General features: G+C 47.2%; 7 protein-coding genes across 7 annotated transcripts; 4 read left to right on the plus strand and 3 right to left on the minus strand.

The window, feature by feature from the left end:
* Positions 1 to 129: 129 nt before the first annotated feature.
* On the minus strand, positions 130 to 3,546 carry SERLADRAFT_367458 (uncharacterized protein; the record flags this gene model as incomplete). Its single annotated transcript, XM_007315925.1, has 11 exons — positions 130 to 193; positions 245 to 357; positions 411 to 523; positions 584 to 626; positions 683 to 826; positions 876 to 1,660; positions 1,723 to 1,919; positions 1,972 to 2,431; positions 2,486 to 2,630; positions 2,680 to 3,229; positions 3,278 to 3,546. 11 exons carry the CDS (start codon positions 3,544 to 3,546, stop codon positions 130 to 132), a joined length of 2,883 nt encoding a protein of 960 aa, XP_007315987.1.
* A 1,321-nt stretch (positions 3,547 to 4,867) lies between these two features.
* SERLADRAFT_447120 (uncharacterized protein) lies at positions 4,868 to 9,739 on the plus strand (the record flags this gene model as incomplete). Its single annotated transcript, XM_007315926.1, has 18 exons — positions 4,868 to 4,982; positions 5,043 to 5,485; positions 5,533 to 5,738; positions 5,793 to 5,962; positions 6,038 to 6,510; positions 6,564 to 6,633; positions 6,692 to 6,717; positions 6,773 to 7,132; positions 7,188 to 7,273; positions 7,327 to 7,423; positions 7,474 to 7,670; positions 7,727 to 7,939; positions 8,049 to 8,195; positions 8,255 to 8,327; positions 8,396 to 8,839; positions 8,952 to 9,062; positions 9,121 to 9,277; positions 9,335 to 9,739. The coding sequence occupies 15 exons, from the start codon at positions 4,868 to 4,870 to the stop codon at positions 8,513 to 8,515; spliced, it is 2,796 nt and encodes a 931-aa protein (XP_007315988.1).
* Positions 9,703 to 11,433, plus strand: SERLADRAFT_355021 (uncharacterized protein; the record flags this gene model as incomplete). Its single annotated transcript, XM_007315927.1, has 5 exons — positions 9,703 to 9,876; positions 9,936 to 10,109; positions 10,162 to 10,348; positions 10,397 to 10,516; positions 10,565 to 11,433. 5 exons carry the CDS (start codon positions 9,836 to 9,838, stop codon positions 11,366 to 11,368), a joined length of 1,326 nt encoding a protein of 441 aa, XP_007315989.1.
* Positions 11,434 to 11,645: 212 nt separating this feature from the next.
* On the minus strand, positions 11,646 to 13,088 carry SERLADRAFT_462124 (uncharacterized protein; the record flags this gene model as incomplete). The annotated part of the gene is made up of 5 exons (XM_007315928.1): positions 11,646 to 12,335; positions 12,388 to 12,558; positions 12,617 to 12,703; positions 12,764 to 12,859; positions 12,924 to 13,088. The coding sequence occupies 5 exons, from the start codon at positions 12,927 to 12,929 to the stop codon at positions 11,664 to 11,666; spliced, it is 1,032 nt and encodes a 343-aa protein (XP_007315990.1).
* Positions 13,089 to 14,021: 933 nt separating this feature from the next.
* Positions 14,022 to 15,215, minus strand: SERLADRAFT_435668 (uncharacterized protein; the record flags this gene model as incomplete). Its single annotated transcript, XM_007315929.1, has 7 exons — positions 14,022 to 14,040; positions 14,104 to 14,138; positions 14,188 to 14,417; positions 14,476 to 14,563; positions 14,614 to 14,827; positions 14,883 to 15,009; positions 15,086 to 15,215. The coding sequence occupies 7 exons, from the start codon at positions 15,213 to 15,215 to the stop codon at positions 14,022 to 14,024; spliced, it is 843 nt and encodes a 280-aa protein (XP_007315991.1).
* Positions 15,216 to 15,407: 192 nt separating this feature from the next.
* On the plus strand, positions 15,408 to 18,025 carry SERLADRAFT_462125 (uncharacterized protein; the record flags this gene model as incomplete). The annotated part of the gene is made up of 2 exons (XM_007315930.1): positions 15,408 to 15,633; positions 15,685 to 18,025. 2 exons carry the CDS (start codon positions 15,527 to 15,529, stop codon positions 17,600 to 17,602), a joined length of 2,025 nt encoding a protein of 674 aa, XP_007315992.1.
* Positions 18,026 to 18,210: 185 nt separating this feature from the next.
* On the plus strand, positions 18,211 to 21,966 carry SERLADRAFT_447124 (uncharacterized protein; the record flags this gene model as incomplete). The annotated part of the gene is made up of 15 exons (XM_007315931.1): positions 18,211 to 18,243; positions 18,302 to 18,416; positions 18,642 to 18,716; positions 18,766 to 19,019; positions 19,074 to 19,490; positions 19,549 to 19,812; positions 19,867 to 20,562; positions 20,616 to 20,731; positions 20,785 to 20,799; positions 20,853 to 20,919; positions 20,972 to 21,013; positions 21,070 to 21,147; positions 21,202 to 21,298; positions 21,349 to 21,386; positions 21,437 to 21,966. 15 exons carry the CDS (start codon positions 18,211 to 18,213, stop codon positions 21,695 to 21,697), a joined length of 2,568 nt encoding a protein of 855 aa, XP_007315993.1.
* Positions 21,967 to 22,009: the final 43 nt, after the last annotated feature.

A 22,009-nucleotide genomic window follows, 5' to 3' on the forward strand; every position in this document is an offset into this window, starting at 1 on the left:
TCGTTCCTTAAATGTAGATGTATGTATGGATATATGAAGTGCACCGTTAATGGTTCCATGGTTACCTATCGTGTCTCTATGATGTCGTTCGTTATAATACCGGTCGTACACAGCGTTGGTTACATTGCTCTAAGCCGTCTTCGGTTCTTTGTACAGTTTAAGGAGGAGGGAGCTGCAAACTACGGATACAGACCTGAGAAAAGAGGTCAGTACTGAGAATGTACAGCAATAAAAGGAAGCTTACGATAAAGCCATCGCTAACGAGGCCCACACAGGGTCTAGCCGAGCATGTCCAGCAGGGTAGATGACGCCAGCAGCGACAGGCAATGCAATGAGATTATAAACAAGTGCCCATAACTAGATGCATAAGTTATATTTTTTCATGCGCTTCCGTTGAAAGACAAACTTACGAAATTAAGTTTGACACGGTTGAACACTTTTCGTGAGAGGTCGCTCAGCGTAAGTAGACTTTGAAGGTCTGATGAAACCAAGATGAAGGAAGCACTCGAGAGAGCAACATCGCCTAGTAAACGTAAACATTAGATCAAAGTGCATGGTGAAAGTCAAAGTAATTTATACTTACTTCCTGAGCCGATGGCAATACCAACATCACTGGCGGCTAAAGCCTACACAATTCTACTTGAGTCATATGCCCGTGAGCAAAATGAGAATAGAAACTCACTGGTGCATCATTTATGCCATCGCCTACCATTGCTACCACACAACGATCGTTCAACCTTCGCTTGAGATTGGTGGTGAAGAAAGTTTGCCATCTTGGCAAAGTTCTCTTCGTCCCATTTTGCTGTAAATGTCGAATGCCTTCTGCCTACAGAACAGTTAGAATGATGAATCGACTGTTATTCACTATGAAATACCTTCTCATGTGGGAGAACGCCAGCAATAACATTCGTAGCTGGGATACCGACAGTCTGCGCAACAGCTTTGGCTGTGACCTCGTTGTCCCCTGAGATCATCCAAGTGCCTATGCCTTGATCCTGCAGGCATCGTACGATTGCTTTCGCCTCTGGTCTGAGTGGGTCGGACACCGAAAAGATGGCAGCGACGCGGAAATGACTCTCCTCTTCACTTCGCTCCTTGATGGCGAGTAAGATAACACTCTTCGCCTCCGTCTTCCAAACTTCTAGCTTCTGGGAGATGAAGTCATTAATCATGACATCGTGTTCATACATCCAAGCTTCGTTGCCAATTATGGCCGAGCATTCGAGCCCATCGAAGTCGGCACTCAGACCCCTTCCTGGCACTTCTTCGAATGCAGATCCAGAGATAGACGAAGCTCCTTCAGCTCCGCAATAGTGTCTGACGGCTGTTCCTAGTGGGTGAGATGAAGCAGACTCTAGTTCAGATGCTATACCGAGAACAGTGCCTCGGTTCCATCGAGAACTCCCATCGGAGCCTTGGAAGACGACTTCACAATCTGCAACACGAGGCTCTCCTCCTTCCGTAAGCGTTCCTGTTTTGTCGAATACGACTATGTCGAGCTGCGCCATTTCTTGGAATGCCTCTCCTCCTCCACGTGCGAGGATACCATACTTGGCTGCTAAGCCAGAGCCGACCAGTAGTGCAGTGGGAGCTGCAAGACCGATTCCACACGGACAGGCGACAACGAAGACTGCTATAGCGAACTCGAAGGACCAAACAGCTATAAAGAACACAAAAGGGGTCAATTCCTCATTCGGTCTTAAAGCTATATTAACAACTTACTCCAGCCACCAACAGCAATGTTGAGGTAATCGCTAGGAAGGGCCCCGCTGAGACCCAAGGAGAGCCAGATTACCCAAGTAATGACGGCAAGTAATGTCACCGCCGGTACGAAGAAACCCGTGATGATATCGGCAATTCGCTCAATGGGAGCACGTCGCGTCTGTCCTTCGCGAACAACTTTTACGATATGATCAAGCCTAGTTAAGGGGCATTAACGATGAAGTCAGGACTATCGATGGGGAATCTTACATTGTGATACCACCAATAGTATCGATCTTAACGTCAACAACAGTCGACTTGTTAACGGTACCCAAAAATACCCTATCACCTGTTTTCTTCTTCACTAGTCGCGATTCTCCAGTCAGGGAACTTTCGTCAAAAGCTCCGTCAGAGCTCGAGACGATGATCCCATCCGCTGGCGGTGTTGCCCCATGTAGCACACGGACGACATCACCCACTTCCAGAAAATCAACGTTGACCTTCGAAGCGACGAAACCTGGCTGCGTCGATAAGACACCACCATCAGAAGTAGGATCCCCCTTTTCTAAATCTGCTGAGTCAGTTTCGCCTTTAGATGATGGGGTAGGAGGAGAAATGAGATCCGAGGAGGTTTTCGGGGCGATGAGAAGCGCTTCTGTAGGACGAAGGGATCCCAAGGCAGTAATCGCGTCTGCTGTTCGAGCTTTACTATATGCCTCCAGGAAACGACCTGTACCATGCGTCAGACTTACACTGGATCAAGCAGTCCCGCACAGCTACTCACCAGCTAACAAAAACATAGTCAAAAATACCACAGAATCAAAGTAGGTGGTAGTTTGCCCAACCCCATTAGGTGACGGATGTTGAGATGCGGAAAGGGCTAACAGTGCGATGGATGAAAAATATGCCACAGAGACACCAGTAGACACCTAGACAGAATATGAATGGTTGATGAATGCCAGCGTAAATGAAACTTACCAAAAGGTTCATGCTACCAAAGCGAGTAAAGCGCTTTATAATAGGTGTCGTGCTCCCCTTTCTCCAAAGTGCTTTTATTTCCCTGATGCTTCTCCTATGGAACAATCCTGCACTGTAGAACATAACCGGTGTAGCCAGGAAGAACATAGCCCATTGCAGCCTTGAAGCATTTCCATTCCACATAGGTTCCAGGAGGTAGCGTTTAGAACTGTTACTGCTCTTGATAAGGCTCATGTATACCACGCCAATTATGAACGTTGGAATGGCAGTTATGACAGCAAAAACGAGGCGTTGCAGCAAAGCGTTCTGCTCGCGAACTTGCATCGTTCGTGTGCGCTGCTCGAGAGAGGGGGGGCGGTAAACAGAAATCTTGAAATAGGTAGGTTCGACCGAGGTTATGGCGGACACGATATTACGTATTGTAAACGACGGAAGCGACGGCTTGTAGGAAAGCTCGAGGATGGGGTCATTATAATCCGTAAGAGATTTGATGAATGTTATCTCTGGGCTAAGCTTCTCGAGAGAGCTCATGATCTTTCCCGGACAATGCCTACAAGGTGGTCAATCATGATAGTTTAAGAGCGATAGTGCGACTTACTGGCAAAACATTCCATCTACGCGCAGAGATATGGTGCGTGATCCATCTGTGACTTCATCTTCATTATCTGCATGCGAAACAGGTTCTACCTTGATTACTTCTCCCTCAAAACCACAGTCGTCTATTGTTTCAGTCACGAGGTTAATGGTTTCCTTGCAGTCCACGACAACGCTGGCGGAATTTCCCAGAAGATTTACCGTGACTTCAGATACGCCGGATAATTGTGAGACCATCTCCGTAATTGTGCCAGAACAAGAAGAACAAGTCATGCCCCCAACGGAAAGAGTGACACGGTAAGGACCATAATCAGGACTTTTATTGGACGGCGATGTAGATGGGATCGGTGGAGATGGCAGAGAATCGGAAGATTGCTTCTCTGCGCTGATATAAAATACATCTCGGTCTTGCGGCGGATGAATAGTATCATCAGAGTGCAGGCCGGCATTGTGCCGCTCGGGAATGAGAGCAACGTTGTCGGCAGAGGCGATATCCATTTCCCGACACGCAGAACACTGCTGTATGTGCTTCTTCCGCTTTCCGGAAAGGAGTGAGCTGACACCAGATATCTTCCTTCCACGTAAGGGCCCTTCAGGTTGTGGAGTGGGCACTGACACATCGAAACCTGCTTCTTCGAGCGTCGTTTGCATTGCATCGTAAGTCAGCTCTGGAGAGTGATGGACTGTCACAGATTGAGATACGATGGAAACGGTTACTGAGAACGGAGGTGGAGACGATGATGCCAAAGCATCTTCGATTGTATGGACACAACTGAAAGAAAGGGGATAATGTAAGCGAATATATATAAGGGCGTTATCGACGAACGACTTGCCTACTGCAATGCAGATTGGTGATGAGGATGGTTGATACCATCTGCGATCTGTTGACGTGTAAAGCCATGGTGCCAACAGACGTTACCTGGTAAAATTTACAGGGTTCAGGTTGAGTAAAATTTAAGTTGAGGCTGCGGGGGCAGAGGGTGGGGTGAAACGGGGGGATTTAAGTAAGTGAAGTTGGGAGTTGCGAGAAAGGATGGTGCAATATATACTGTTGATCCCGAAATAAAATAACTCATGGTCATTATCCGCATCTTGCGTCAACCGTCATCCAAAAAATGCCTCACCACAGCCACTGAGCAGCACAATTGCCTCGCCATAGCCGATGACCAATCAGTTACCAATATTCCGAATATGTAATGCTCGGTGCATATACTCGGCAAGACAGGAGAGCCGCTGACTGGGGATTGCCTTATCGGGCAGCGTGCCATATCAGATCCTGCACGCTGGCTCCGTCGTGTCCTGCTTTTTTGTGCTGGTCTGCGATTCAGCAAGCTTGCTTCCACTCCATCTCTTGTCTTTTCTACCACTTTCTCGTCTTGTCTGGTGCACATATCTCCGCCAAGCAAAAGAAAAAAAATTCATGGCACCCTGGGATAGACAATCGCGAATTTCGGCCTTCTTTAACTCCCCAGAACGGGCATCTCCTCGTTCTAGTTCCATTCTCACAAGGTCCTCTTCCCGCTCTTCTATTGGCTCAGACCAAACTGCAGCACATGAAAATAACAAACCGCCTGTTATCCTCGGCATTTGTGCCATGGATGTCAAGGCAAGATCCAAGGCAATGAGGGAAATACTCACTCGCCTAGTTGAAAGAGCCCGAGGAGCAATCGAAGTGAAAGTTTTCGGAGACAAGGTTATCTTGGACGAAGGTATGCAAATCGCTACTCTTCTTGTGTGAACCCTTTACGACGTGCGATACCACGTATCAGATGTCGAAAATTGGCCTCGATGCGACGTCCTCATATCGTTCTTCTCCACTGATTTCCCTCTAGACAAAGCTATATCTTATGTCAAGCTACGCAGTCCCTTTTGTATTAATGATCTGCCTCCACAAGCTCTCCTCTGGGATCGTCGTCTCGTCGGTGCCCTTCTAGATCACCTTCAAGTACCTACACCGAAGCGGTTAGAGGTCTCTCGAGATGGTGGTCCAAAAGTCGACGAAGACCTCAGGATTTCCATGAAAAATAAACTCGGTGTCGACCTTGGAGGCTTCCAGGTCACTCCTGAGGTATCTATTCGCGAAGATGGAGATGCCATCATCATAGATGGTCAAGTACTAGAAAAGCCTTTCGTGGAAAAACCTGTTAGTGGCGAGGATCACAACGTGTACATATATTTCCGAGGTGGAGGCGGCCGCCGCTTGTTTAGAAAAGTATGTATTACATTGGTCGTTAACCGCATATTACTTATCATTCACAGGTAGGAAACAAGTCAAGTGATCTCGATGCGAATTTACACCATCCTAGGACCGATGGCTCTTACATCTATGAAGAATTTATAGACGTTGATAACTCGGAAGATATCAAAGTTTACACGGTTGGTAAGGAGTATTTCCATGCAGAAACACGAAAGTCCCCTGTTGTCGATGGGGTCGTGAGACGAAATACAGAAGGCAAAGAGATCCGGTGTGTTGGCATCTATCTCGCTCTTTATTTGTTCTCACCCCATCTTTCACACAGTTTTATCACTCATCTCAGCGAACAGGAAAAGTCCTGGGCTGCCAAGATATGTCAAGGATTTGGACAAAATGTATGCGGCTTTGATATGCTAAGATGTAACAACGGAGAAAGAAGTCAGATCATTGACGTGAATGGGTGGAGCTTTGTCAAAGGCAACGAGTCATACTATGGTAATTATCAACTCTTCAGCGCGCTGAAATCAGTGTTTCCGTAGCCCTTTCGTGTTAACGTGTTTAATCATATAGATCGAGCTGCCGAAATCCTTGCCTCTCTTTGTGTCCGCGTATCTTCCTCTCCGGACAGACCGCTTCCAGCGGCCGACCTCACCTCCCAAGAATCCTCCACCTGGCTACTCAAAGCCAATGTAACTGTATTCAGGCACGCTGATCGCACCCCAAAGCAAAAACTGAAATTCAGTTTCCCCATCGGAGAAGTCTGGACTCGCCCTTTCGTCAAATTACTTAACGGCGAAAAGGAGGAGATTATCCTAAGAGAGCAAACGCAACTGAAATTAGTTGCTTTGGCTGTGGGGGAGGCAAAGTCTCTCGGAGCGAACGGAGAGGACCTTGCCAAATTGACGCAGCTTAACACCGCATTGTCCAGTAAGATCGATTTGCCCGGAACTAAAGCACAGTTGAAGCCCGTATATTCAAAACGACATGCCGGACAAGTAAGAAGGTTGACAAAACTAACATTGGTCTTCAAATGGGGCGGGGAAGTAAGTGAACATTTGAAAATTATGATTCGAGGTCCCTGATGTATTATACACAGTTTACTCATTCAGCTAGATATCAATCACGAGATTTGGGAGAGAATATGAAGAAAGATCTGTCAATCATGAGTAATACATCTTTCAATACACATCGCCGCGGTGCACTCATAAACCATCTTTCGTGCAGATAAGGAAGCACTGCAAAATGTTAAAGTCAGTAGATATTTCCTCTTCTGAAATCTAGATCTGATAATCGTTGTACCGATAGATATACACATCTTCTGAACGGCGTGTTATCGCATCAGCAGAGATATTTGCTGCTGCACTTTTAGAACCTCAACATCCGTCTTACTCGGCCCCTTCATCCACGCCTAGCTCTCGTACTTCCCGCTCTTCTAGTGATGGCCTCTCCATCAATGGCGGTGCTCTCCCTAAGAATGGACAACAAACTCTACCTCTGGCTCTTATTATTCGGAAAGACCTTCTGGACGATTCTAATGCTGCCAAAGATCTCATGGACGATGTGAAAAAAAGGCTCAAGATATTGCTGAGGCCTGGAGAGCCCGAGAAGAGGCCGGAATTGACCTGGCCCAAAAGCATGAAAAAGGAGCCTGTTGAGGTGGTCAAGGTCTGCGCTTTGTTTTTTCGATAATTATCATCTTTACCGTTTATCCGCTTCACAGGAAGTGATAGAGCTCCTGAGCTCTTTTAGAGCTATCATGAAGCGAAATTTTGAGACTATGGACGTTGATAAGATACAGGAACGATGGTATGCATATAAATAAAATTCAAATTACAGATTACATGACTAAAGTGGTTTAGGTGCTGCGGTGATGAGCCTTGGCTGTTCCGGGAACGATGGGAGAAGTTATTTGAAGACTTCTGTGATGTTGAACAAAAGAAATTCGATCCTTCTCGTGTAAGTAACGTCCCAGTGATGCAGTGCAACGTATCAATATCATTACACAGGTATCAGAGCTCTACGACACCATCAAATACTGCGCATTACATCATCGCACCTTTCTGTTTTCTATTTTCGATGAGAATATAGGCATGGGAAAAGATCATCGAGGTCAGGATCGGAAGTTGCATGAACTCTATGGGCGAGCAAAGGCACTGTTCGACCTAGTTGCACCTCAAGAGTATGGGATTGAGCCAGATGAGAAGTAAGTTCTATTGTAGCTTCATCTACTAACATGTGTTCAACATATGGTGCGAACAGAGAGGAAATTGGTGTTCTCACATCCTTGCCTCTTCTGCGGAAGGTTGTGGAAGACTTGGAGGCTGCTCGGAACAACGGCGGCAGTTCTTTGACGCTCTATTTCACCAAAGAAAGTCATATACACACCTTGATGAATCTTGTACTACACTCTGGTCTACCCATTGCCAACCGACGAATACCGGAGCTTGACTACTGTGTATGTAATATCACACCGTCCTTTGACGTACTTTTCGCTAACACCCTTGTAATCGATTCAGTCCCACATAACGTAAATTCACCGCACTTTCGAGGAGTTCATAATACTGATACCCTATATGTGCAGCTTTGAACTATATGAGCGCAATTTCGGTCGCGGGAAGTCCGATAAAGAATACTCCATCAGACTTTCATTGAGTGAAGGCGCACACTCTTCTAATGTGCTTGATTCAACCCTGGATGCACGGCACTCCTTGAATGTGCAACCACGAAGGTGACTAATTTCAAACATTTGTTTTCTGCAGGATATTTACGGGTATATCGTGTGTACAGAAAACTCACACAACACTTACCTTATATTCTTGTAATTGAAAAGCTTTCAAAACATTTTGGTAGAATGACCGAGGTATGTGGTCATTCAGCACTCTTCAATGGTATGAATCATGTCTAACTCGTTGCTTTTTTGGAATCCAGGATGAAGACACTGGCACAGATACCCCTTTCGAGACAATCCAACCTCTTCACCCGCTCCGCGTACCAGTCAGAATCAACAATGACAGTAGTAGTGACGACCCCGGACAAGACGCCAGTTAGAATACATACAAATACGGAGCCGGATCGCTAACTTTTCGATGGAGATGTTTTGGTTTATCTTGGGACTTCAGATAGATTACACTACTATGTATCGTATTCAACTTTGAGGATGAATGCTGTTTCCACATTGTTCATTCTGTCTCAGTATTCCATTCACTAATTCCTAGTTTGGTTCGTAAAGCATTTAGCTGATCAGGTTTCGTCTCGCTAAAACGTAGCGAGTCCTTGTTTTTGACTGTGTCGAAAAGCGTGGAGGCAGATCGAGAGAGCTCAGATGATTGGTTCGCCAAGGCTGCGAAAGAAGATGTCGTATCATGGTACCTAGTATGAGCCGTGCAAACAATCAAGATATGCACAGTAACAGTGAATAGGGGACGTCTTACAATCTGAGGATGTTCATCAGTAAACACGCGCTTTGAAATTGGGGCTAACTCACTTGAAAGCTTCCTTGTTGAGGCAATCGACTTCTCTTATCTCGTCAAGGGCGTGCTTCTTGAAAGCAGCCTTTACCCAGTGAAGTACATCAAAGACGTGATGCTCCTTTGGTCTATGGTAAGGTAATCATGAGCCAACTGAAGCTTGCTTAATGCTCGACGATGTCTGACCTCCAGGGACGAAATCGAGGAGCCAAGTTAAAGAGGCGAGTTTGGGGTGAAATAAGAGGGTGAAAGATATCAGTGAGAAAGCGTACAGTCGGCGGACGTTCTGGATAGTCGCTTGGGAAAACCAGTTCAAACTTCAGCACAGAGTCGGCATAGTATCCTGGTTAACTCGTCATGAGCACGTTGACACCTTATCCCGAGTTAAATGCCACCTCACCTTGATGGACGAAAAAGACAGCGCTCCAAGAAAGGACGTTTTCAGCTGAGGGAATGACATACATCCCCAGAGGACAATGGCCACTGTGTCGCAAGGAAGCATATTCGAGTGATACAGCAGTTCGAGTGACTGGATTGACAGGGACTTCAGCAGCAGGGTTTATTGTTTTTGGGCGAGCTTTAGCTTTTGACGGTGGTCCTAAATCCATTGTAGGTGACGCGACAAGCCCACTAAACATCTTAGCGATTGATGTTTCTGATATGACAGTTGTCTGCAGACCTGAGAATCTATACTGCAGCCGAGGCGATGAACTTGGATCTCTACTGTAATAACCGTTTACAGAGCTACTCCGCAGCCTGGAGTTGCTCCAGCTTAAAGTTGGTCCATGTGTGTGGCGGGCTGCCTAACGGAAATTTCCTGCTTTCGGCGCTACGCATAGGTCTGGGAGAATACGACAAGCAACCTGAGTGACTGTTTCACCCAAGTTGTCCTTTTACCACCATGAGCGACACGGAAATAAAGGTGGCCAGCTTGAATTGTTGGTATGTCTGTTACTATTACTGCGGATGTCGTTAAAATCCTAACCACACGGATGCACTAGGGGGCTCAAATACGTTTCCAAGGATCGTCACGAACGCATTGCCGCCATAGCGAGTGTACTGGCGAAATCGGATTACAACGTAGTAGCCCTTCAAGAAATCTGGGTCGAGGCAGACTACGAGCACGTCCGACAAAGCGTTTCGAGTCGATTGCCACATGCGAAACTTTTCCATAGGTATGTTGTCAACTACACCATCCCTTGTCCATAATCACGATATATTATGTAGCGGGGCACTTGGGGCAGGACTTGCTATCTTTACCTCATGGCCCATCATAGCCACCAGTATTAACCCTTACTCCCTCAACGGTGAACCCACCGATGCACTCGGCGGGGATTGGTTTGTGGGTAAAGCCGCTGGTAGCGTTACAATATCACACCCAGTTCTAGGTCAGGTGCAAATATTCAATACACATGTGAGTTGGCATGGTATCTTCCATCTTTCACACCCTCAATAATCTTAGCTTTATGCCAGAGGAGGTGAGGATGGACCCGAGTACAATAGAACGCACAGACTAGTAAATGCATGGGAATTTGCTAAACTAACCAGGCAAGCGGCAGAGCTCGGACGATATGTTATTGCGGTAAGCTAAGCCGGATATTCATTCATTCTGAGACTAACCTATAAACAGGCTGGGGATTTCAATAGCATCCCAACAAGTGTTCCCATGACTGTAATTCGTGATTACACTGGTCTCCAAGATGCTTGGGCCACTACGCACCCTGATATCCTACCACCCACTCGTCACATTACTCCTCTCGAAGGCGTCGAATACTACGGGGTTACAGCTGATTCACCTCTTAACTCATACCGCGACAACAAACTGTCTTCCAATCGTCTAGTACGTCAATACCAAGGGAAACGTCTGGATTATATCCTTTTCCGACATCCCGTTCATAAATCGGCCCGTATACCTCAGTTAACGTGTAGAGACACCAAAGTTGTCTTCTCTGACTTTATCCCTGGAAACACTCATTCCTTCTCCGACCATTTTGGCGTTGAAGCTATCTTAGACATTCATACCCTCGCTGGAAACGATGAAAACACCGCCCCAGATGTCGCTAAATACCCTGCAGAGGATATAACAGCTCCCTCCGAACTCACATTAGCTACTATTGATACTATGCTCTCAGCTCTGGCAACCAGTTACCGTCTATCACGCTATCGCTCTCACAAAGAACTTAGGATATTCGCATTGTGTATCTTGCTACTTTTCGCCCTGATCACCGGATCTGCATGGATCCCCGTTCCATGGGCCAATCCCATCTTCGTATTTTTCACCATTTTCATTGCCTGGTTGGCAACCACAATGCTCTACGAGGGATTTCTTTACGGGAACTGGGAACTCAAGGCTCTGCTCAATGTCATGGAAGAATTGGATTTATACAGAAGGAATATAAAGGTCCACGCAGACCTTCCGTTGGGAACTCAGTAAATAGTATATACTGGTTTGTATATTATTTGATCATGTATGAAAATGATATCCAAGTCTGCATCCTCTGGGGGCGCATGGACCGTTGGAAAACACCGTTAGATAAAGCGCAACAATCATCAAATGACCAATGGGTCCGCAGAAATTGTCGTAGACAATTGTGATTTTCATACCCGGATCCTACGGGTCCATGAACAACACGACGAGTCTACATAAATATAGGTAGAATGCATTGTTTTACAACATCTGAGACTGAGATCGTGAAATACCACAACCTGGTCAAATAAGCACCCAAGGGCTATCTATTATAGCCACCTCTATAGCGAGGACCCTGCTCCTGTTTGGGGTATTTTCTGTCTCGCACTCGTCTATCCTGCTCCCGATCACGATAGCTCCGGCTGGATCCATTGTCTTGGTCCCGAGAATGTTTGGCGGCGCCCCGTATGTGTATTGTATCAGGATTGGGATCGCGATATTCGTTTGACTTACGCCGCTGGCCCTTGCGACTGCTATTATCGGTCACTCCAAGGCGAGCCAATAAGCTCGGTGGTTTTTCGTTTCGGTCAGGAGGTGCCGGCATGAACTGGCGTCCGACGTCTTTCATCGAAGTACTGAACTTCAACCCGCCACTGCGAGGAGGAGGCTGCTCAACCGGCTTCCCGCGACCCCTCCCCATTCTGGATTTCCCAAACCAGTCATCTGGGTCTTCTTCGTCCTGTTCTCTGTACCTTTTTTCCAACCTCGCTCTGTCCTTCTTCTTTCCTTCTCTGCCTACATTGAGTGGGGCATCGATGCCCCAGTCTTCGTTCAAGGGAGGCTTGTCTGCCTCGGATTGTAATTCCCGAGGCCCGCGGTGGGTACGTATCGGTTCCGCAGCTGGGTCAAAAAATGGCCCAGAGGTCGTGTTGTGAAGACTAAAGGCTGAGGATTCGACGGGTATATCGTAGATGTGGGGAACCTCATCACAATCCTGCCAATGCGTGTGTTAGGCAATATCGCAAAGGCTTGAACCACATACTTACATCACCCAGATGACCGCAATTTCCACAATTATAACACCATTCATCCGTGGCGATGTAACCCTCGCCTCCTTGGCCCAGAGCGAATCCTCGCTTTTCTGCCCGGGACTGGATAATGAGCAGTCTCTCATCATCACTAACATAGTGGTATATGCGCCATAGTGTAGGGCATTCCTGTACAGTTCCGTGATATCTGTGAGTAACGAATGGAAGGGGCCACTGTAACTCGTACATTTGTTTTGTGATTTGTTGATCCACACCTGTCACAGTCATCGTGTTTATCGGTGGCTGCAGCTGCAGAATATCGGTTTGGACAGGTCTAGCATATGATGTTGTTACCAGTGAGAAATACGTAAAATACAGCCAGGTTAGCACACACCCTATTTATGTGTCCCTTCATGCCGCATGTGAAGCAAGTTTTGCTAATAGGACAACTACGCGTAGAGTGTTCATCGCGAGCGCCACATGTCAGGCACTTTGAACACGGTATGAGTACAGGGTCTATCAGGCGTTCGAAAACAACAGAAAAAATGACTGACAATCATGACAGGGCACTCGAAAGCTTTATGGTCGCCTTCCGCTCCACAATTTTTACAGACAATTCTTGCAGGTTTCTTCTGTTTTGACTCCTCAGGTTCCTCCTCAAAGTAACGCACCAGTCCGGCAGCCTTAGTCCGGGATCAGATTGTGAAGTCGACAGAGAGCTTAATTAGACACACTTTGCGATCGTCATAGTCTAGATATTCAATGTAATCTTCGTCATCTGAATCTGGAGTTGTGGGAGGGAGAATTTTGACGGGCAGAGCGCCATTTTCATCGGTTCCAAATACAGAGACATGCGGGGGTAACAGCAGCTTTTCCGCATCTGCGTCATCTTGACCACTGTTCATAGCAACGTCTGGTGTATCATGTTGGTTGCCTGCTGGTGCGTTGGACAGAGAGACGGGCGTGGGTTCGATGTCAATAAAGCAAAAGTCAGAATCAACCAAGTCGCCAGAGTGACGCCGGGCCCGGGGTTCTACGCCATTACTGCGACTTGGGGAAGCAGACCGGCGGCGGGAGGAAGGTTTGGATCGTGAATCACGAGTACTTTTAACACTCAAGGCTGGTGATTGATTTCTGGATGTTCGAGCTGAAACGTCCTCAGTTGACCCCTTGTCTCTGTGCTTCCTTCGCTGTCTCTTCTTTCGTTTTGTTGCTTGGTTGACAGCTGATGAAGTATCCTCGCCACCTGAGATGATGATAATTGGCTCTGGTGGTGGGGGAGAAGACCTGGTGAGGTCGATGATTTCGCTGGAAGATGCCATCGAAAACTTGAACTAAACAACGCTAGTGCTACTCCTTCGCGAGAAAACAGGTTCAGCCACAAAGCAATATTGAGCGCTTATTCGAATTCTAAGCCACCCATTTGGACGCTCGAATTGTTAATTCTGAAAATCATACTAGGCGCATTGCTATCAAGCGGGAAAATATTTTTGAAACACTGGTGATCACGATGACAAGGCTACAGAGTTGTTGAAACAGTAGAAAATGCGGTTGAATGCGAGAGAACAAATGAGAGCAGAGATACAGAGTGGTTGAAACAAGGAAATAATATGCGGTTGAATGCACGCTATCAATAATAAAAGAAGATCAGCTTATGGATTATAATCGTATCTGGTTGTTGGGAGGAGGGTCAGCAATCTATCTAAAAAATATCAGGCAAACAAATATGCGCACTTCTTGTAGAAGGTTTCCGAATCGGATGGTACGGTCTAAAAGCAAATTTAATAGACGGTTTCATGTATGACGGAGAAAACGAACCTGGTTCCTCCTTGCTCCTCTGGTCTTGCGACCTTGAGCCTCCAAGGCACGGCGATGTTCTCTATCTTCAGTGAGCCATTGCAATGCAACATGATAAAGAGAGAGCGGGTTGGATGGATCGTTGAGTCGGAGAGAGGATAGTGGAGTGGCTTCTGTGACAAAAGAACCGCCTCGCATGTGGGCAACGTGAGTTGGGAAAGAGTTTATGCCGTCAAAGATATGAGTTGCATCTTTGGAGCATGCGGTGTGAGATTAAGAAAGGCAAGCGGAAATGGATGGTATAGTCACATAAGATTGTCGCCCCACGAGTCTCACTGTCATGTTGAAGGAACTTCAATAAGTCATCTCGGACTAGTACGTCTAAATCTACGGTGACCTATCGACATATTAATGAGAGAAGATAAGAGAATAGTTTGTGAAGATTACCTCGTCTAATAAAAGCACGTCCCAGGGCGCCATGAGACCCATGCAAAGCTGTACTCGCCGCCTTTCACCGTCGGAAATGGCATGCATATGCCAATCCAAGTCGACGTCTAGAATATCAAGGAGATGGTCTCTACGCTCTTTATGTCTATAACCCCCGACGGAATCTAGAAAATAAGAAACTACGATATCGCTTCTAACTACGGGATTCATGGCCCTGGCGGACATGAATAGGTTAAGATTAAGGACAAACAGGAGTATGCCACGCATACCATTCTGTGCCCAGAAAGGTGACGCCTTCGGGAGAATCTCTGAAGACATCTCTGCCCTTGATTCGGATATCGGCAGCATTGACGAGACGTTTGCCTGCCAAGATCTGGAGGAGCGTAGATTTGCCCGCTGTGGTGAGAAGGGGTCAAAGTTAAAGCTATGTATATATTGAAATTGGGTGGACTGGCCTGGGCCGATTACACACCTCCATTTGCGCCTACTAGAATTGTGCGCGAGCCAGGGGGGAGATGAAGAGAGATGTTGGATAGGGCAGGAGGTGCATCTGGGTCTGAGCGATGGCGGTATGTAAGGTCAGAGACTGCGATGGTGTGCATGGGTGAATGAGAGGGCGAGAGAGATAAGAAGGCGCAGTGATATTTAATTTTAATAGATCCCAGCTGATGAGCCGGAGTGGTCCATGTGAGCCGCCCAAGCGCCTTTGATACTACACTCGTGCCTTGACCCAACCGTGGGAACACTCCCTCATCACCTGTTTCATATCGTCCCCTTCAAATCTTTCCAACCCCACCGTTCTCCTCGCCGTCGCCGTCCTCCTCCTCCTCCACGCGTCCTGTCTCCAGCGCGTCTTTCTATCTTGCTTTCCACACTCACATTCATTTGATTTCTCTGTTTTCTTTTCTCGTCTATGCATCTGGACCTCGTCTCTAGACAGTCCTCTGGTTGCCTTCCCTGTAACGATCCCCCCCCTGGTTGCAATTGTGCTGCAAACGAAAACTGCGTTCAGACCGCCAGGCAAGTCCCTTCTCCACATCCTCAACCATACTTCTTTAATACTCCATACAGGTCTTGTAACGCCTGTCCAACCACTCAATGCGTCCCTATAGCAGACTCCTCAACTGGGGGCCCATCGTCCGGTGTTAGCACAGGTGCTCTCGTAGGTGCTGTCATCGCTGCCTTGGTCGTCGTCGGTGGTGCCATCGCTATTTATATTTGGTATCGTCGTCGCTCTCGCGCCCGCAAAGCCGCTGCCGCTGCACGGGAGGCCGAACTCACTGCCCCAGCATCAGCGGAAGCAGTTCTCAACAGACCTGATCCTACCGAAAAACCTTCTCGTCCACCTACAGAGCTCAGCACAGTTAGGGTCTACTCCCCTTCCTCGAACTCCGTCATCGACCTCGATCCAGAGTCTCGCGGTCCTTCCGCTTCAGGAACGGCTCCTTTGGATTCTGCTGCTCGTCAAAGCCAATGCAATCCATTCGGTGACGACCAGTCAATCCAAACCACGTCGACTGGCACACAGAGCACCAACGTCATTCCCATCGCCTTCGTACCTCCCGGGTCCGTTGCTTCGCGCTCTCCCAGCGCTGGATCAGTACCTTCTCAACCAGGACCAGTGCGTCCAAATCGTGCTCCTGACTTGACCCTCAATTATGATCAGGTCAACGTGTCCGCTGATTCTATGAGAAGAAACTCTCCATCATACCCCCGCTCTACCATCTCAGGCATCTCAGGCGTTTCGTCAAGGAATTCTTACATGTCCGGTGCAAGCTACTCTAGCGATTTCTTGAACGAAGCACCCATGATTGTCACTCAGAACCAGGGTGCAGTCAGGCAGGTACTTGGTGTAGTCAAGGCAGAAATGATCCATACCTCTGGTTCCTCTTCGGGTTCAAGCCCGTCCAGTCCCATGTCGATGGATAGCCTTAAACCCCCCTCTGTAGCCTCCCGCCCATCCATTCGCTCTCCATTGGCGGCAACGTCCTTTGGTCCTGCTGATGTAGTAAACGAAACAGAGGAGGAGCATATGCATTCAGTAGACGGTGACCCCTTTTCTGATGATCAATCCTCAAGAGACATCAGGAGACTCTCGCCATCACCTTCTGCAGCGACTTTCGGTAATAGAGATTCAGACTGGATTGCTGAAGGCCCAGCTCGCCCATGGGCCAATAAGGACGATTCAAGCCGCCCTTCGAGCATTAGTACTCAAGCAGGATCTATTGTAGATATCGGGAGCGCTACGCGTGTCAATGTAGGCCTTCTCAGCAGCCAGTCTTCACAGAAATCGCCTTACAGGACCACCATGGGGAGATTGGTATCTCCAACGAGCACCCTTGAACCTCAGACTCTAGAGGAACAACAACAGCGCGCTTTAGCTCACGCTCAAGCCCAGGCACGCGCGCAGAGCTTCAGCAAAGCCAATAAGAGAATATCGGGCTCTTCTGCCATTTCTGCTGCGTCGACGCATGCTGATTCTATACTTGAATCATTCCCTTTCGTTCCTCCGTCGCCAATTTCTTCTAGACCTATTCGTTCTCCGCCTCGCTCCCCGCTGCACCAGCAGTTCTCAAATGTCCCATCCTCCTCGAAGGAAACTACCGAAACCACTTCGGAGCCTCCGAAATCACCCATTGCCCCTGCCGCTGCCATTCCTCGCCCTCCTCCTCCGCCTTCTCCTTTAGACCCTCCTAATCGCCGTGTGCTTGGTCTTTCCACTGTATCTCAGTCATCCACTGCCTCATCAGGACTGGGTTCTTTCCCTTTCCAGATTGATTCAGGTAACACCGAGGGTAGCAGTAGCGCACCGCCATCTGCATTCCCGCCATCTACTTACCAAGGGCGTCAGCGAGCGAGTTTGGACACTCTTGCACTGATGAGTGACCTGTCGACTTATCCTCTTGGCTTCGATCGGGACATGACAGATAGCTTCACGGAATTCGCCAAGAGCTCAGCTTATGTTTCTCCAAGTGACCGACCTCTTTGAACGACTGTTTCTATTGCGCTATACAGCCCTCTTGTTCAGCTGGTCTGAGGGTGGGATGTTTGTACCAAGAGAGTAAGATATTGTATTTCGGAAGCCAACTTTCTTGCGTCATCTATATACCGTTTGCCGGAACAGTTCTCCATTACAAGTTCGTTTCCTTATATTTTTTTTTGCCTCCTTATTCTTTAAAAGGTCCCCCGAAACTCGTGTTCCGTTTCACTAGTATGCACACCGCACCGCACCAGTACTGTTATACTATTTTCTTATCTTGTTCTTTTTCTTACTTTTGGGGTAGGAGGCGTTCTTCGTGTTATTACTGATAATTTATTTGTTTTTTCGAGCCATTGCTCGGGTCATTCTATATCACAGCCTTCTTGACTTGGATACACGATCATCATGAACTTTGAATTTGAGTTGACTATGACCAGAAGTATAGTAACTACCGTGACGCGTGATCCGTGACGGTTATACCCAAATTTGTGTTACTTAGCATCTGCGTGCTCTATATGGGACCTGTTCTTCTACACTGGCACATGCATGCAACTCATTTATAGTAGACTTTCGATTCCTTCAAATCTAAATACCAAAACACCTCCCATCGAAACACCATGGAGAGAGAAATTGAACAATTAGTGGAGATGGTAAGGCTGTCACGGTTTGGTCAGAGTCACTCGATGCGATGATTATCCTCGATAATAGGGTGCTACGGTGCCACAAGCAAGGGCAGCCTTGAGGCGTTACAAAGATGTCATGCGGGCTGCAGAACACATCTTTGAAGGCCAGTTTGATGATGTGACAGACGACGTTGAGGATGGTCGAATGGAGTCTGCGCAGTCCGCCGAACCACCCACCACCGCCCCTCGCCTCGTTGTGAGCAGCATGTTTCATGTATCTTTTGTCGCCCACGTAACCCATCGCTCATTGAGTACAGACACCCGAAGAAGATGATGTCTCGATGGAAGATCACGAAGATGATGATGGTGTGTTCTATATTGAGAATACGCAGACGTTTTGTCGACCTGTCTTTCTTTCTCGTCAGTCGATGATTATGTGGACTACGATTCCGACTACGAGGGAAAGTCTCGTCCTGCAGTCGAGGTGGACCCTTACTCCGGTGAGAGACTTGACGTCCTTTGTTCGACTTTGTGAATGACAGTATACAGGCATATTTTTTTCAAAGGATCGTCGAGAAGAAGTCATAGAAGTGGAAGAAGAGCCTGAGACGACATTTTTACCTGAGGTAACTGAGCAAGTCAAGCTCATGACTCAAGGCCAGTGGATGAAAGGCTGCCCCGAGGGTGGTGAACAAAGTTTCTTGTTCAGCCTTTATTCCCAGCTCAGTGATGGCGTATGTTGCTGTACACAGCAATGTGGGTACACGATCAAGCGAAAGAAAGGCGATTTTTTCGCCCTCTTCGTGAGTCGAATTTGTTCTTGTCAAATTCACTAACAGGTTGATGACAGCCGCCAGTCGGACTTTCCTACGTATATAGGACAGTTACGCAGTACTGTCAGACGGACTTGTCCTACATGTCAAACTGTGTTTTGTTATGCATGCGGCGAATCTGTCGATTCGGATAAAAACCAACGCCAATCTGTCACCTCTGACGACGACGGTTTATTCCACTGTTCCAATCTTCAAGGTGTCATATTAGGCGTTGGGTTACTCATGCTCGAAACCATGTTTGCCGAGCAAAGACAGGAAGCGTCGGCAGAGCAGGACCAAGGAGCATTGAAATCGAGGACGAACAAGCGACGAAGGGTAGATTCTCATTCGGCGACCCCCAGTGGCGATGACGATGACGACGACGAGCCATACTTCCTTGCTACTCCTCATGGCAAAAAGCCGAAAGGTGGTACTGGATATGCTGGAGACCAAAGAGAAGATGTGAGTGTTGTCTACTTAAACATACCTCGCGATGCTATTCGGCTCGTGTGTGTGGCAGGTTTCCGGCCAACTTGAAGCGCTGGCACTTCAACGTACCAAAGACGAGAAGATAGGCGTGCTTCTTTCTGAAATTCGGGTGTATCTTCCATCGTTGCGTAGACCAGGAGGGGCGCGTACGAGTGACTACATGGTCCATCCCACTGCTTTGGCACATCTGCGAAGGCGATTCAATTGCCTTTGCACATCTCTCCTGAGGAATGATTCTCTCTCAGATATGTCAGATCGATCTGTACTCTATTTTGAGTTGTTTGAATGGTTGGAAGTGAGTCCCTGCCAATGTCTGTTTTTATGATCTTCACTGAGCCTACTCTTCAAGACGATATCTAATCATGAAGCCTTGGCGAGTATGATGGCTATGCCGATCATGGTGGCTTCGTCCGTGAAGTCTATCACCGCCAAGAAGACGGAGAAAGGACGGTCTCCTGTGCGTGAACGTACTATTGTCTATGAGGGGAGTTCCGGTCCTCGGGAATTACTCGAAGCTATTGTTATACAAGCTCAGGCGGCAATCAAGGGACTGGAAGGAGCGAAACCTAACGAGCCAACTGCTCACGAGATGACGGAGGAGGAGAAACGAATGACCAGTGATATGAAGGGCAAGACAAAGGAATCGACGCCTATCATGTCCGAAGAGAATCAAAAGCTGCTCACATTCTGTCATCGAATCCTTGCAACTGCCTTGGCCATTGATCGCTCCTTGCGCGAAACTAAAGGAGATGCGTTTGTTGATCGCCTGCATACTTCTTTGCCGAAGATTGTACATTCGTCGATTCTCGACGATGTATTTGTTGATGTGAACGACACGGAGGAATTCGTCAAGGCTACCTATGTCAATTGGGCTACCAAAGTTAGATTCGAGTACTGCGATCTTACGGTCCCAAAACAAGATGTCAACAACAACAACGATGAAAAGCATGATGACGTTCCACATTACAAATTCTACTACAACAACGAAGCACGTATGTTGGCAAGTTCTGACATCCCTAAGCGTTCATTGGCGATTGCAAAAGAGGTATGTTGGTTGTCCTCCAAGCTCTAATTTCTATTCATGTCATTATCTCACAGCTTGCTGTCCTGACAACTAACCTTCCTGTTGCTTGGGATTCTTCTATATTCTTAAGAGTGGATGAGACACGTGTAGACGTTATCAAAGCCCTGATAACTGGACCAGAAGGGACTCCGTGAGTAACACAGTCAGTTGATTCTGAATGATGGTATTCTTACTTTTGGCTAGCTATTATAATGGCTGGTAAGCTTCCCTCGTTTTAGCAGTAGTTGATAGTAGTGAGAAGACTTTTACAGTTATCTGTTTGACATCTTCCTCGGACCGAATTACAACCAATCACCACCCAATGTAAAGTATATGACTGTAAGTCTAATATATTTCTCGCTACTTATGTTATTGACGTGTGGATATCTAGACAAATGGTGGGAAGTTCCGTTTCAATCCCAACCTCTACGCAGTCTGTGTTATATCATATTCTGACTTTCTACTGTTTGCTAACAAATTGGTGTGTAGGATGGTAAGGTTTGTCTCTCGCTTCTTGGAACATGGACGGGCCCTGGTTGGATATCTGGAAAATCGACTTTGCTGCAAGTAAGTTGACTTCTTCGATGAGACGATTAACAAATTGACAATTATATGTAACAGGTACTCATTTCGATCCAGTCAATGATATTATGCGAGGAGCCATACCTGAATGAGCCTGGATGGGCCATGAATGGAGGCTCACCCCAATCTCTAGCATGTGAGATCCGATATTTACGAGTCCTGCTTTGCGGAGCTAACGTCAAATAGATTCTGCGAATGTGCGGCGCATGGTTGTGAGGACTGCGGTGAGAACGATAATATGTTTTTCACAGTATTATTAATGCAATTATCATAGATGCTTGGGAACCTCAAGAATCCTCCAGAGCCTTTTGGGGATGTTATCCGCACACATTTCAGATTGAAAGCTCGATCGATAATCACTCAACTAGACGACTGGCTATCTCGAGATGATGGTAGAGGTACGGTCAATGATGGCGCATATAATGCGAAAGCCGAAGCAGGGACCAGTACGAATGGATTCAAGAAGGACGTAGAGGAGCTTCAACTACTGTTGAATCAAATTCAAGAAAACAAGTCAAATGGCGAGAAATCCTGAAACCGCAGCAACCGTGTGCCATCCAACTGTGGACATAAAGCGGGGCCAGTGATGTCGACTTTTCTTCCTTCATGTTGTCGGCTAGCCCATGTATCAAAGCATGCCAGCCTAAATATTTCAGAGCTGGGCAATCGTGATCTGTATATCCTGTAGATACTGCCTCCAGACCTCTGCGCATAGTAGCAGCTGACGGTCGATATTGTACTATAACTTACTGTCTGTTACTGTACTGGGTTCGCAAATGAATAAATTAAGTACCACCAATTGAATGTTTTGCGTGAGAGTCATGTGATTTTCCCTACATTCAATTTC

The sequence above is a fragment of the Serpula lacrymans genome (assembly GCF_000218685.1).
Source record: "Serpula lacrymans var. lacrymans S7.9 unplaced genomic scaffold SERLAscaffold_4, whole genome shotgun sequence".
NCBI lineage: Eukaryota > Fungi > Basidiomycota > Agaricomycetes > Boletales > Serpulaceae > Serpula > Serpula lacrymans.